We start from the raw sequence: 14,696 nt of genomic DNA, 5'->3' as shown, positions 1-14,696 counted from the left end.
GATAGCAGATAATTGTCTGATCAGGGGCATCTCCTGACTGTGTAATTTGTGTAATTTCTACATTTAATGTTAGTTTAGCACAACTACTTTTTTTGGAAAATTAGCATTTTGGCTAATTAATATCACAAAGGAAATGCTGGGTCATGACTGACACAATCTGGTTCAATTTGGGTCCAGGGGCAAAACCAGTTGAAAACCACTGGTCTATGTCATCGAGAGTATGCTCAGTAAAAAGCTCAGAGTAAAGCTCAACCTCCTGTTAAATGTATGCCCGAGTGAGCAAAACCCTGTTCTACCACTAACATCCACCATCTCTCCTTGGCCAACACTGGGCATTCAATCATCCTGACATTCTGAATGAGCCACAACATTAACCACATAGTGGTAACTCACTTCAGGGTTTGACTGCCAACTGGCCGAGTACCTCATGGGTGCCACTTTCACAGAGTCTTAGGTGCTATCCTCTCGGGTGATTAGACTTAGCAAGAAAAAAGGCTGTAACAGACATGGTTGCAGCTATTTTAAAATGTATAGTGTAATTCTGGCCTTTTTTTATGTGTTATTACCCTGAAAATAAATCTGCCATTTGAAAAAAAATTACATGCTTAGATCTAAAGCATTCCAAATGCATTACAGGAATAAGCATGAAATGCATGAATTAGGTGCAGGATTATTGTATGATAAAATTTCTCACATGTGATAGTTTTAATACTATTTAAAGATTTGACAATTGGCATGGTATTTTTTTAAATAATTAAATAGTAATGTCCATGGTATATGATAGGATGTAATAGAATAGTTTTCTTTAAAACAACATTATACAATCAGCATATTATTCTGCGGATCTACAAGACAATATTGTTCTTTTTGAGCACGTTCGTGTAGCATACATATGTACCGCTTAGTGGCAGTAACGTGACGGAGGAAACTTCCGGAAAAAAACTCTTGAACTCTCAACCCGGTAGCAGTGAATCTTTCCTTTCCTGTTTCGGCTTTACAAGAGACACACACAGGTAAATTATCGCAGAAGTTATATCCAAAGTAATCACGTTTCCATTAAAGAATATCATTCCCATTTTATTTTTAATCTATTAACTGAACTTGGATAGGCATGGAAAATGTGCAATTTGACTGAAAAAAGCTTTAGGAGTTTGTCGATTAGGTCTACATTATAGTCAGCTGAAAGCTGCGAGTTTTATCACTGGAGCTAGGCCTGAATGTTGCTCCCTCAAAGACATTTAGAGTGATTTATTGCTATGTTAACGGTATTGTTTTCATCGAATTGCTTTTTTTCTACCGTGAAGTCTTAAGCCTTTAAATGTGTGTACAGTTGTGTTACTAGGACTTTGCTAATGGTTAGCTAGCAAGATACTGTGGCTATCTAGGCTGCTGTCGTCGTGGTTGGTTGATGTGATTTGCTCGAATTTTAGACATTAGCTGCATTGCTTTGACATTAACGCAAGTTCCTCAAGTCGTGTTTTACGTTTTGCGATCTCTGGCAACGCCAGCTTACTGTTGGTCTAGTGCCATGTGATGTTTGGATTGCAAGTTGGTCTGTTGCAGTAATACCGTAACTAACGCTGATGCTTGTCAGACGTCGCTAGTCAGTGTAATTTGCTAACTACAAATGCAGTAGTAAAGGAATTGCGTGTTTACGGAGGTCCCATCTTTACCAGCACCTCCGTTGGTGACTAGTTAGTTCTCGCTACACCAGGGCGCTTGTTGGGATGCTAGTGATGGACTGGTGGAATGACCCTATGAATGCATTGTTGTTTCAGCTATGGCACCACGTAAGGGTAAGGAAAAGAAGGAAGAACAGGTCATTGCCTTGGGACCCCAGGTTGCCGAAGGCGAGAATGTCTTCGGAGTCTGCCACATCTTTGCATCCTTCAACGACACCTTTGTCCATGTCACTGATCTCTCTGGCAAGTAAGTACTGCACCCGTTGCCTTGGGACGCAGCATTCCCGGTATCGGAAGCTGTAAAATCTGTGTTCACATGAATGTTGTTGGCACAAGCTTTTTGCCCTTTTCTAACTGGCCCTGAGTTGTTAACTTGTGGTGTAGGGATGCCTGTTTTTAAGTGGTCTGTGTCCGTGCCCCCTCAAGGGAAACAATCTGCCGTGTGACCGGTGGTATGAAGGTGAAGGCCGACAGAGACGAATCCTCTCCCTACGCCGCCATGTTGGCCGCCCAGGATGTGGCCCAGAGGTGCAAGGAGCTTGGAATCACAGCCCTGCACATCAAGCTGAGGGCCACTGGTGGCAACAGGTAAGGAATCCCTCCACCTGATCTCATATGGTGGCCCTCTTGCACTCACCTCAGATGCGTCTTTTGCTTGTCTTCAGCCTATACGCTACTTCCCACTCATTTTGTATAGGAATTTAAGTTCACATGATCCTGTCAACATAAATTGTGCTTGTTTATTGGCCCACAGTTGTTTAGCGCTGACTAGTGCTATTGACTATCCACTTTGCCCATACTAGTACTTCTGAGATGTACATGCAGTCAGGTGGTTGTTTGTTTCGGTTGTTGGGGTTCTGAAGGGCTGTGTGAATACTTTAATGTTGGTCTCAATTGAATGTTCAGTGTCAAGGGCCTGACTGTAGGCAAGCCCTTTCACATGGAGTTAACCCTACATGTGAATCAGTTTGCTTTTACGTGATTGAATTTGGCAACAACTCTCATCCTTTGGATAAGTCAATCAGATGTCCGGTTGACTTCTGCATGTGTTTTCCTGAAATGGACCATCGAACTAGTGACCTCAGTTTGCTTGGCTGTCTGGAATAGTTTCTGTACTTGACTATGTTCCCATTTGTCTTTCAAGAACAAAGACCCCGGGACCAGGAGCACAGTCTGCCCTCCGTGCCCTGGCACGTTCTGGCATGAAGATCGGACGCATCGGTAAGATCTGGCTGGGTTCCACAAAAGAGAATGCCGTTTATTTGGTCTTGGATGTACTTAACCCAACTCCATGGATCCATAGATTATCCGCGTGTTAATGGTCTGCCCTGCTTTTGGGTGTATTTCTGAGGAAAGTGTTGGGTTTTATTGCTTTTATTTTATGAGGTTTTAAATGTTAAGTTGCATGTATTCCAGGCCTGTATATTTTTTCTTTCCGGCAATGTGTTTTGTCCTTTCCATAAGTGTGGCCCTAGTGTAGGACATTGTTCAATGCCCTTCAGAGAGAGAAATTGTGAGAGTCATTTCGGGAATATGTGAATCCCACTAATCCGTGGTCTGTTTTTTCAGAGGACGTCACCCCTATTCCGTCAGACAGCACCCGCAGAAAGGGCGGTCGACGTGGACGCCGTCTGTAAATGTGCTTATTTTGAGACTTTCACTCAATAAAAGGTTAATTCCAATATGTGCTTTCTGTAGTTTTTTTGGAGAATGAGGTCTTATTACAAATGGATATCCCTGTGCATCAGTGTTTTCATTATTTTATCAAGAGTTTGGTCTGACTGAATACTTGTCAATTTGTAAGAGTAGTGGCTTTATGATGACTTTCTTAAGTCCAATTGAATACATTGATTTCATCAGTGGACTCACTGATCTATTGCATTGTTTTACCAATAGATGGAGCCAGAGCTGCTTTGATCTATACTAATCAGATTTCCTGATTGAATACTGTAGTCCACCTTTAAATACATTTTCTGTTTGATTGTTTTACCAGAGTCTATGATGTAATCAGCTGCTGCCTTCCCATGTGGATTTGAGTTCGCATTTAATTAAGTAACCGCATTATAAATGTGTTCTCAATTTACTCCTGGTCTCCTCTTCCAATGTAAATGTTTTCCATTTAGTTGAGGTTGGTCCATATGTTTCTGGGCCCATTTCTAGAAGTGATGGCGCTATGAGGGCAGGGGGTAAATAACTGTTTTGAGTGCAGCTCTACAGAAGAACACTGGCCCCTTGGACAGAATTACTTGGACACCCCTGTGGTAGTTAGTAGGACAACTAAAACATGGATACAGCATGTACAGGAGTATCACTAAACCATATAACGGCTTAGTTTAGACATGCAACCTAATTGTGTTCTGTTCCACATGTTTTTGACCTCACCAGATCAATCACTTCATTTACAAAGCTACTTGATATTTCCAAAACAAGCACATGTCGGTTGAAATCGTTTTTTTTCTAGGCCTAATCTTTGAAAAGGTCTTTAAGTTCCAACTAAACATTGGATTACTTGAACCAATTCATGTTGACTTTAGTTGCAGCCAATTCAAGCTATGTACTTCCTTTTTGAGTCTAAGAAGATCTCCTGCCAACAACTGGTGATGCTGATCAGTTCACCAATCAGCAGTACTTAAATGTGACCAGACCTAAATGAAACTTAAACTCCTGTTAAATAGCTGGGACTTTCCATGAACCCGAGTAGTGTCAGTTCTCTTCAGATCGTTTATAAGTGGTGTGATTTGGCTAAACCATTTGAGATTAAAACACATTTGGAAGTTTGTAACCGAGAGATCGCTGCAGGATGGCCGAAGCTCAGCATGAACCCCTGATCCGAGCTCCAAGTGAGCAAACAGCAATAAATGTTGGAACTACAGCAGGGTAAGAAAGCTAAAAATACATTAGTTTGAAAATTTCTATTATTTTCATGTTATTTATATAAATACAAATGCGTAACTCAGATAAGAATCTGTGAAACAACTCAATTCCCTATTGTTATAGATCTTGTGTATATGCCAGCATAGAGCTTGCTGTAAGATAGTCTAATAATTGATTCACATCTTAAATAGCCTTTATCACTTCTATATGTATTAGTTCATATATAAGTTATTTCAGAGGAGCTAAAACACTACAAAACAATATTGTATTAAAATGATCTTTTGTATATTTCTGCATTCTTCACAGAGGGTCCAATAAGCGGGCTTTTAAGATAGCTGGTTTTACCCTCCTGGCCTGCCTGCTCATTGCTGGCCAGGCTCTGACTGCCTACTTTGTCCTGGGTCAGAAGGGTGACATTAAAAACCTGGAGGAACAGGCCAACTCCCTGAAGAAAGAGCTGAGTAAAGGGCGCTCTGGTGAGACTATTCCCTCATAATCTGGAAAATAATGCTAATTCAGAATATACATATGTATTATGTAATCTCTTTTAAATCTATAAGAAAAGTTCTCTCTGTCTTTAGTTGCTGTCCCCATGAAGCAACATGCTTCCATGAACAGCATGAAACTGATGGATGATGACTCTACTGATGAGGTTAGTCACCGGCTATGGACCGTGACATAAAACTAGTTATGAAGCTCAGCAGTCTCTTGAGTAGGCTTTCATTCTCTGTTCTGTATTTTTACTTCCTTTTTCAGGAGACCTCTACCCATGTTCACAAGGAAGGTATGAGATGTAGTGTTTTTCCCCAGCCTCTGCATCAGTTCTTGTTGCTTGCTCGTGGGTGTTTCAGGCTGGATGTTTGTTTTATCTGCAGATGGCTCAGCTACCAAGTGTCAGCTGGAGGCTGCAGCGGCTGAGCATTTGGGTTTGAAGTCCTTCCAACCTCAGTGTGATGAAGACGGCAACTACAAGCTCCAGCAATGCTGGGCGGACAAAGGCCTCTGCTGGTGTGTGGACACCAGTGGTAAGGCACTTCCTGGGACCATAAGATCTGGACCTGCACTTTGTGGTGCCAAATCTGGTAAGTTGGGGTCGGGTTTGAAGTTGATTTTTAACCTTTCAGAATCTTTTATTTAGTCATGATTTCCTTATTTAGATGCTCTACAGATGTTCATACTATCAACAAACTGTCGGTTGATAAACAACTGTTTGCACAGGTTAGGGTTAGAATAAGAGGTAGGGCAAGTTATGTGGATGAAATGTTACTGATTGTCAAATAAAGTTACCCAAATTACATTCATATTTATAGATGCTTGAGTGAATGAATCCATGTATTCACATACATGTTGATTACCTTTTGCAGGATTTGGACATATGATGGCCCTACCTAACAACCTTCTCATCGGTATGTAACCTGAAGCAGGGACTCTCCCGTTAATTAACATTTATTGTTGACCATTTTTCACAGCGCACATTGTTTTGATCTTGTGACCTCAATTGTATGCTGTTAGAAATAATTGATCTGGCTCTTCCACTGTTCATTTTCAGATGATGTGGAGCAGTGAAGCTTACCTTCTGGATGTCATATCTATATGTACGCGCTTCCTCTCGGAACTCCCTGATTCTCTGGCATTTAGAAATAATCTGGAACAGGGTTTTGGATACCAACAAGTTCTCTTTTAAATGTTTTTTCTGTAGAAAAGCTTCTCAAATAATCAATATTCTATATAATGTAGTCAGGTTCATGGGTGTACTGTTACTAAACTAATTGTTATAACTGAGCTGAAAGCAGTCCTAATGTTTGTGTTATTCTAGCTAATAAAATACATTTGAAAGAAATCTAAATAAATGCCACAAACTAAACTTTATTTATTGATTCTTGAAAATGGAACCCTGTATGACGTAATACTTCTGCAAGTTTTATATTGGGAAATTTTAACATTTTGGAAAAACTGAACTGAATTTATTTCCATGCCATCGAAACAGTCTGCCCGTTTTTACAGTTTAAATGGTGCCAATGCTTTTTTATTTTTCATTTCACATTCATACTACCTGAAGTAAATTGTTCTAATAGAATTGTAATGGTATATTATAACTGCACTATTTTATTGAGTTGTGATAGGGTCTGTAGCCTGAAACTGGTAAACCATTGTTAGAAATTATTCAGGATGTATTACCTGATATTAATTTGTCCTGGTCCACCTGGGTGGCCATTAAACATTGGAGTTCGCTGCTTTACAGTAGTGTAAGCTAGTTTTACATGTTTAAGTAAAAGTCTGGACATATCCAAAATGAAATTATGTTTTTAAACAAATTATTTTCTTTTAATGTTTATATTTATTTCTAATAAACACGCATAAAAACAGACAGACCATTATACATGATTCTGTTGTTTTTTTGTGGTTAAGAAATTTGGGGAACAAATAAGACCCATACAGAACAAGGGCATAAAAAACAGGAAGCACCTATATCACAAAAGATTATGTTCCAGTGACTAAATTGTGTCGTTTGTGGCATGTAAGTTTTTCTCAGACAGTCGGACTCAACATAATCAGCTGGCGGCCTGGGTATGTTGGATCTCAGAGATGTTTCAGGAAATATGCTATCCAACTTAGAGTTGTAGTGTAGTATACAATCTTTATATCTTCTATATGTGCATGGTGTAGGTCACTGCCAAGCAAACAAAATGACTATCTAGGAGAGGTAGAAGAGGTAAATGGGAGGTTCCTCACTACTGTTTGTAAATGATAGCATTTTAGCATTTCTGGCACAAATCCCATCTAAGTCCAGAGACCTATCAGTACCTAGAAAAGCTACTGAGATACTTGGAAATTGAAAGGGAAGCTGATCCTCCGATGGAACATTTCCCTACACCCCAGAGAGCGCATTTTTTGAAACAGGTGGGACTTTCTAGAAAGTAGACTATAGTGGTTCAGCACTATAGTTTTGGTTTAAAAATCAATAAATAAACGTATTTTAGAAACCTCAAGATTATATTGCTCAGGTTGTGTTGTTTTGTGTTTGCTTTGTATATTTCCAAAGGCTTTAAGTTGGTTTTATATTCAGAGATTAAACAGACATTTGCTGTAAACATATTTAAACGTTAAAAAATACCTTCATTCTTCACTGGACAACTTTAACAACCTTTGATTTGGTCAAGAAATCACACCTAGAGTGTTTGCAATTACAGCTCCAGAAAAAATGAATAGACCACTGCACCTTTTTCTTTCCTTTCCAAAAAAGTTGATAAGGAAGGTTTTAAGTGAGGAACAGAAGGGTTAAAATTAAGAGAGTTAAAATGTTAAAACGCTTCTGTTCCTCACTCAAATATTTCCTCTTCAACTTTTTTTAGAAATGAGAGAAAAGGGTGCAGTGGTCTTAAATTTTCTGGAGCTATATATTGCAATAACTTAAATAAATTATCATATATCATATATATTGAATAAAGTTTCTATGATAACATTGAAAAACGTCATTATATCGCAACACATTTTTAAAAAATGTACATAAAAACTTTATTCCAAATTCATCTTCTTTAGACTAGCTCAGTATCTTCTGCATCAGTGTTTATGGGTTCAATTACAGGCTCAAAATGGCCAGAAACAAATAACTTTCTTCTTAAAGTCATCAGGCTATTCTTGTTCTGAGAAATTAAGGCTATTCCATGTGAGAAATTGCCAAGAAACTGAAGATCTCATACAACGATGTGTAGAACTCCAGAACATACAGAACAGCGCAAACTGACTCGAACCAGAATAGAAAGAGGAGAGGGAGCCCACGGTGCTCAATTGAGCAAGAGTTCAAATATGTTAGTGTCTAGTTCGAGAAACAGACGCCTCACAGGTCCTCAACTGGCAGCTTCATTAAATAGTATCTGCAAAACACCAGTCTCAACGTCCACAGCGAAGAGGTGACTCCGGTACAGTTACAAGTTACCTGTCCACATTTGCAATCAGTAACTTTTTGATTACTCAAACTCAGTAACGTAATCTGAATACTTTGAATTTGATTTTAGATTACATTCATATTAAGAGGCAGTAGAAAACAAATAGGAATAGCCCGTAACCAATTGAACACCTTTTGCGGGATCAATCAATGTTAGAATTTGCATAGTATTGCCAGAAATAGAATTTGCACTTTACCTTATGGGTTATGTACAGTGCCTTTGGAAAGGGTTTCTAAACCATGGCTTTCTACTTCAATATGATTGGGCTGAATCTCTACATTACATGCTCAAGGTCTGTCAGATATTCAGTCATTCCAAATAATCCAATAACCCTTTTTCTTCCAGACCTGACTTTTTATCTGAACATAACCCAAAATCTAATGATGTGTTAAACTATTCTGTTATTTGTTTTATTCATGTTTTTTATTGCTTCAAAACATTGTTGAAAAATAAATGTCAATTTCCCAAAAAGGGTACTGACATTATTGTATATAAGATTTGTTGCAGATAACGTTGCAGAAACCCCAGGCATGCGAATGCACGTTTGCACACAAAATGTACGTTTTACCCGCACAAAAGTAACCTGTGATTATTAGGGCAACCATCATTGGATTTTCAAAACGCAAATGAAATAAACTGTAATTATACACCTGCACACTTAGCTTAAAGTCAATGTCATCAGCAGCCAATGATCACCAATTAACAAAACTTTCTGTGATGCAAAGCAAGCAGAATCACCTGGCCAACCTGTATGGACGGAGATGAGGTGGCTGCGTCCAATGTAAATCATCAATGGCGGACTCAGGCTATCTGAGGGGCAGGGGCGAAAAAAATTAAAAGGGCACCAAATGCATGTGGTGGGGCAGATATCTGTGATACATTTATGGTGAAACAGCTCCAAACCCTTGTTAAGATTACAATTTGTCATTGAAACACATTTTTGAAACACAGATTTAATGTTAACAAACTATAGTTCTGGCCAGTCGGTTAGGAATATTTCACCTATAATTCACTATATCACAATTCCAGTGGGTCAGAGGTTTACATCCACTATGTTGACTGTGCCATAGGCTAATTTACATAATTTGAGTAAATTGGAGGTGAACCTTTGGATGTATTTCAAGGCCTACCTTCAAACTCAGTACCTCTTTGCTTGACATCATGAGAAAATTTAAAATAAATCAGCCAAGGCCTCAGGAAAGAAATTGTAGACCTCCACAAGTCTGGTTCATCCTTGGGAGCAATTTCCAGAACTGTAAAAGCGTGTGTGAGCAAGGAGGCCTAAAACCCTGACTCGATTACACCAGTTCTGTCAGAAGCAATAGGCCAAAAATTACTTGTTGTTGTGGGAAGCTTGCAGAAGGCTACCCGAAATGTTTACCCAAGTTAAACAATTTAAAAGGAATTCTACCAAATACTCATTGGCCCTCATTTATCAAAAGTGCGTACACCAAATTTCCAGCGTACACCTGGCGTACACCCAAAACCACGGTGACTTTGAGATTTATCAATATGGACGTTGGCGTACCGCACTCTCAAATCCTACGCCAGCTCAGGAGGTGGTGTACGCACGTTTTGAGTTAGTGCGGAAATGCGCATGTTGAGTTATATGTTCTCATCATTTATGTTATATTATGTTGTTTAATTATGATACTGACTGTTGTATACCCAAAATTGTGCAAGAGTTAATTGTGCGCATGTGTGAAGAGACGGGACTTTTATTTTGACCTCAAGTAAAAAATGTGTAGCCGTATACTCAGCCCCTGCTGCAGTTCCCTCGTGCACTGATGTTATGCCAGTACAGAGATGTAAACTGAAAATAAAACAGTATTAATAGTTATATTTGGAGTGATCTTTGGTGGATGGATGACAACAAAATATTGCACATGGACATGGCGGAGAGAAATGAAACCTTAACAGCGCAGAAAAGAAAATCCTAACGCACTGACAAACTAAAAGATGTGATATATTATGACCTACTGTAAAAAAAAAAACAACAACATAATTACAAACTTCAGTGTTTATTTTTGTGCAACATGGACTTCAAGGTTTCATTTGTGTGACTTTACCAAAGCATTTGACTTATATGTATTCCTTCAGATGCGAGTCTGTGCGCTTTACATGACGTTTCAGGGTTAGGCCCGGCAGTTGCGCATGGACTGGGTTCAGTAATAAAAGGCTTTCAATTACCAAAATATAATTCAGACTGACAAAATAATAAAAATGACATTCTTCTTCTTTTAGACAATAATAGAAATAATAATAATAACGACATTCTTCTTCTAAATAACAATAAACGTCATTGATAAATATCATGAAATAATAAGACGAATATTACAAATTGTCATGCAGTTATTAATGTGAATGAATGGTACTCCACATCACATCATCATCTTTTATTCCGCTTTTTAAACTGCCAAATGAAACAATTTTATTTCTTTCTACCTCCCTGGTGATCGTCTCAATCTCCACGGAAAAGGGTCCAACTGCAGCTTGCAGCAGTCGCTCACGCCAGTCCCCCCTGCTCACGCCGTGCCCACTCACGCCGCGCCCCCGCTGGCACGCAACTTCCGACTTTCAGACATGTACGGTTTGTTTACAAGAGAGAAGGGTCCAACTGCAGCTTGCAGCAGTCGCTCACGCCAGTCCCCCCTGCTCACGCCGCGCCCACTCACGCCGCGCCCCCGCTGGCACGCAACTTCCGACTTTCAGACATGTACGGTTTGTTTACAAGACGCAGATGGACCATATTGCCATATTGAGTCATGGCGGCAACAACTCCCGGGAAGCACCTGGTAAGTTACTGATAATAGCAATATGGAGTTATTTAGCCCGTTACGGTTTGTTTAAAATTTATATTAGGCTACTACCGATAGCTATTGATTTCAGGTTGACGATTGCTTATAGTTAAAAGGGTGTTTTAGAAGTATGCTAACGTTAGCTTAAAATACCTATGTGTATGCACATGTATGCTAGCGTAGTGTGTGTGTTAGTTTGAGTGAGGTACTTCGCATTATATTTTTGGCTTTGGCAACCGTTGTTACCATACCATCTTTAGGTTTCGTAACATGACAAAAATCAGCCCTGTTCTGGGGCTTGTTCAGTATTGAAATCCTATAGAATTCATAGTACTCCAAAAATGCAGGTACAGATTGTCCAGATTTGGCCAATAACAAAATTCACAACCAACAGGTCTGCAACAGGGTACTATGATTTGTATTTGGATTCCATAAGCATGAAAGTAAAGCCTTGTTCAAAGGCTGTTTTAATGTTTACCCTCGTTCAATGGCTATATAAGTTAGTTTATTCTGTTTAAGCCCTGTGGGTGGCTATTGTAACTCTTCTATTTCAATAGCATACAGTGGTATTTTGAATATAAGGGAATCGAGTAATATGAATTGTCTTCAGTTTTTTGATACTATTACAAGTATAAGGTGTGTAATTTGTAATTTTGATTGATTTTGACAGTGACTTAGCTCATCACATTGCTCTGGGCCAGTGGACAACTAAATTTGGCAAAGACATTGAGGTGCATCTCTCCAACAACTTATGTACCTGGATGCACATGTCTATATTTCTGATTTGACCCAAAAACTTTTATATTGCTTATTTAACACTTTGCCCAATTGTTGCAGGGTTTCCCTCATCAAACTACTGTAAATTCTTGTGGCATCTTAATGTTGATGGTAAATTGCTTTTTAGTCTCTGATTTTTTTATTATCTGAAAATGATATAACCTCACAGATCTTTGCCTTTTACACTTTACAGTATGCACTCAGCCTGAGCACAGAGGCTCCATTTTGGTTCATTATTGTTCTTCTCACATAAGAGCAAGTATAAGAGGAACTTAAATCCACCCTAACATAACATTGACTTTGGTTAATTGTTTACAATTTCCAGAAGTCTAACTAAGCATGATCTATAAAGTACTTTGCACTACAGTATTAACCACACATCAAATAACTGTTTGTGGGACTATTTAACATGGCTCTTTAACTTTTTGTACTCTGCTGTAATTGACATGCCAATGGTTTGCAGACAAATAGTGATTTGTGACTGAACATGAACATTCCTCCTCAACTTAAATATTCTGGCACGCATCCGAAAATGGTGGTGCATTAGTCTAATGGAACAGTTCCAGATTGACGGGTAAGACAACTCTAAATGTTACTTCCTACAATACATTGCTTCTACATTAGTTTACTTTTTTTTATTATTTTACTAATATACTTACTCAAAAGCCATGGACAGAGGTTTGCATACTGGACTAATGAGGCCAGAGCATTGCTCCAAGGTTCACTGCAGCCGATATACAGGGTCCCAAAGGTCAGCAAGAGGGAACATGAGGTGAGCATGATGATGGCAGAGGACACCCAGTGGCCTTATCCGGTCTTGATTAATTCATAAAAAAAACGTAAGGTTGTTTTATATATATAAAACAACCTTATGTTTTTTTTATAATATAATTTTCTTTTTTTTATATATAATATCATTTTCCTCAAAAGGTTTCGATTAGAAAAGGATGACAGGTGCATCATATTGGAGGTAATGTTTACTTACTGCTTACACTTTTTACTGGCTATATTAGCCAATAAACATGGCACAACACCTCCCTTTATCCTTGCACTATTGGACTTATTTGCACTACCACCATGACACACACTATAGAGCACCTTATGCACAATAATTGCCCTGTCACTGCAAGAGTCTCATGCTTATACATCCCTTAGTACAGTCATATCAATATCAGGGCAATGCGTTATGATAGATGTTCTCACCAATAATTGTTAATTTTCATATTTCTGCTATGCTATGATTGTTGCCATTTGTACAGGCAATAGTGTAGTCAGTGTGTTGTCTTTACTATGCTTGATTTTGCCTGACCTGTATTTTACAGTTACTAACATGTGTGCTTTCTGTAATCCTAAATGAAGTGGTACTACAGGAAGGAGATAAGGCATACTTAAGATTGGCTCTTGTGTGTCCACTGACTCCTTCAGGAGATGGGCACATTTTCAGTGGCTTGACAGTAAGTGTTTAAATAAAGGGTGCTGTGGTATACAATACTTGAGTACCTCACGTGTGTTTTCACTAACCTTATGGAAATGTTCACTTTTGATTGATAATTTGTTTTTCACAGGTGTCGCTACATGGAGCAGGTTTTCTGAGTCCTAAAGAAAATAATTCTACACCATGTACTCCGTGGACACCTGTCGTGAATGTGGAATGCTTTTCAAAAACTGCACACCTGGTAAACATCTTAACACTGGATGGATTTGAATCTTTGTCATTATACTCAGTATTGATGTCATAACTACGCTTAGACCACATCCTGAGTCTAGTGGTCACTGGTCAGTATAATCATCATTCTGTTTTTTCTTTTTCTTTTACAGGATATGTTAGAACAGGACAAAGGTGTGTACTTGAAGCAGTTTACTCAGAAGACCCACATCCAGGTTACTGCGATCACTTTTGCCGCCAAATGCAATAGGTAAAAATAAGGTGTTTGTGTGTAACAAAGGGGTGTGGGGGAAAAAATAATTGAATATGTATTTGCTACATTTATTTACTTATTTTCTCTTTCAGTGAGAACGGACACGTATACTAACTGTTGGCAGACAACCCTGAGCCAGCTGGGTGTTTTTCAAGCTGCAGGCCCCCGTGAAAATTTGTGGCTGGAAACTTGGGATTGAATTTTGAATTCTCCAGTGTTATTACAGACTGTTAATTAATTGGTTATGACAAAAAAGAGATGTCATATGTTTAAACAACCTTTGGGTGAACTTTTTGTATAATTTTAAAAATGTTAAAACTAACATCTATTGAGAGTCTACTTTATGCTTTTTTGGTTTTAATAACATCCTGTTCAATGTGGAATAAAATTCAAATCCTCTGAATATTGAGTCCATTTCTGAACACTGGGGAGATCGTGTGTACAACTGGTGATCCGGTTTATTGAATGCATTGCACCAATATGATTTCTACCCAGTGCTGTACATTTATCATTTGTTAATATAATAATACAGACAGTCTGACATTTCCATACCCACAGGATTAAAGGGCCTACATCTACGTACAGATACTGATCAGCATAAAGTCCTTTGGAATCACATGTAAACTGCAGTAGAGGATTTTTCTTTCAGTGCTTCGACCCAGAGAGAGCCTTCTAGTCCTCTTGTGACCAGCCCACTAT

The 14,696-nt window shown here is 38.7% G+C and overlaps 2 protein-coding genes and 2 long non-coding RNA genes across 4 annotated transcripts; all 4 read left to right on the top strand.

Annotated features, from left to right (window-relative positions):
• The first annotated feature begins 982 nt into the window (after positions 1–982).
• Positions 983–3,362, top strand: rps14 (ribosomal protein S14). The gene is given in 5 exon segments (NM_001303880.1): positions 983–1,013; positions 1,779–1,929; positions 2,109–2,270; positions 2,827–2,903; positions 3,252–3,362. Coding segments are annotated over 4 exon segments (456 nt in total). The 5' UTR covers positions 983–1,013; positions 1,779–1,780; the 3' UTR covers positions 3,320–3,362.
• Positions 3,363–4,365: 1,003 nt separating this feature from the next.
• cd74b (CD74 molecule, major histocompatibility complex, class II invariant chain b) lies at positions 4,366–6,922 on the top strand. Its single transcript, XM_010866047.4, has 7 exons — positions 4,366–4,559; positions 4,863–5,032; positions 5,138–5,208; positions 5,313–5,340; positions 5,432–5,638; positions 5,921–5,962; positions 6,106–6,922. The coding sequence occupies exons 1-7, from the start codon at positions 4,483–4,485 to the stop codon at positions 6,120–6,122; spliced, it is 612 nt and encodes a 203-aa protein (XP_010864349.1). The 5' UTR covers positions 4,366–4,482; the 3' UTR covers positions 6,123–6,922.
• A 4,191-nt stretch (positions 6,923–11,113) lies between these two features.
• On the top strand, positions 11,114–13,418 carry LOC117594707. Its single transcript, XR_004575921.1, has 5 exons — positions 11,114–11,298; positions 11,972–12,189; positions 12,542–12,652; positions 12,745–12,850; positions 13,009–13,418. It is a non-coding gene; the product is annotated as an uncharacterized LOC117594707 (long non-coding RNA).
• Positions 13,419–13,497: 79 nt separating this feature from the next.
• LOC117594706 lies at positions 13,498–14,400 on the top strand. Its single transcript, XR_004575920.1, has 4 exons — positions 13,498–13,532; positions 13,644–13,754; positions 13,897–13,994; positions 14,090–14,400. It is a non-coding gene; the product is annotated as an uncharacterized LOC117594706 (long non-coding RNA).
• Positions 14,401–14,696: the final 296 nt, after the last annotated feature.

This window comes from Esox lucius, chromosome 7 (genome assembly GCF_011004845.1).
Source record: "Esox lucius isolate fEsoLuc1 chromosome 7, fEsoLuc1.pri, whole genome shotgun sequence".
Classification (NCBI taxonomy): domain Eukaryota; kingdom Metazoa; phylum Chordata; class Actinopteri; order Esociformes; family Esocidae; genus Esox; species Esox lucius.
The sequence above is the reverse complement of the archived record's forward strand: the minus strand, read 5'-3'. Positions and strand labels throughout refer to the sequence as shown.

What these genes read in the sequence shown, in the direction of transcription:
- cd74b (XM_010866047.4), top strand. Translation starts at nt 4,483, where the DNA reads ATGGCCGAAGCTCAGCATGAACCCCTGATCCGAGCTCCAAGTGAGCAA. An exon ending in GCTGAGTAAAGGGCGCTCTG is followed by an intron (nt 5,033 to 5,137) that starts GTGAGACTATTC and finishes CTCTGTCTTTAG; the next exon opens with TTGCTGTCCCCATGAAGCAA. An exon ending in ATGATGACTCTACTGATGAG is followed by an intron (nt 5,209 to 5,312) that starts GTTAGTCACCGG and finishes TTCCTTTTTCAG; the next exon opens with GAGACCTCTACCCATGTTCA.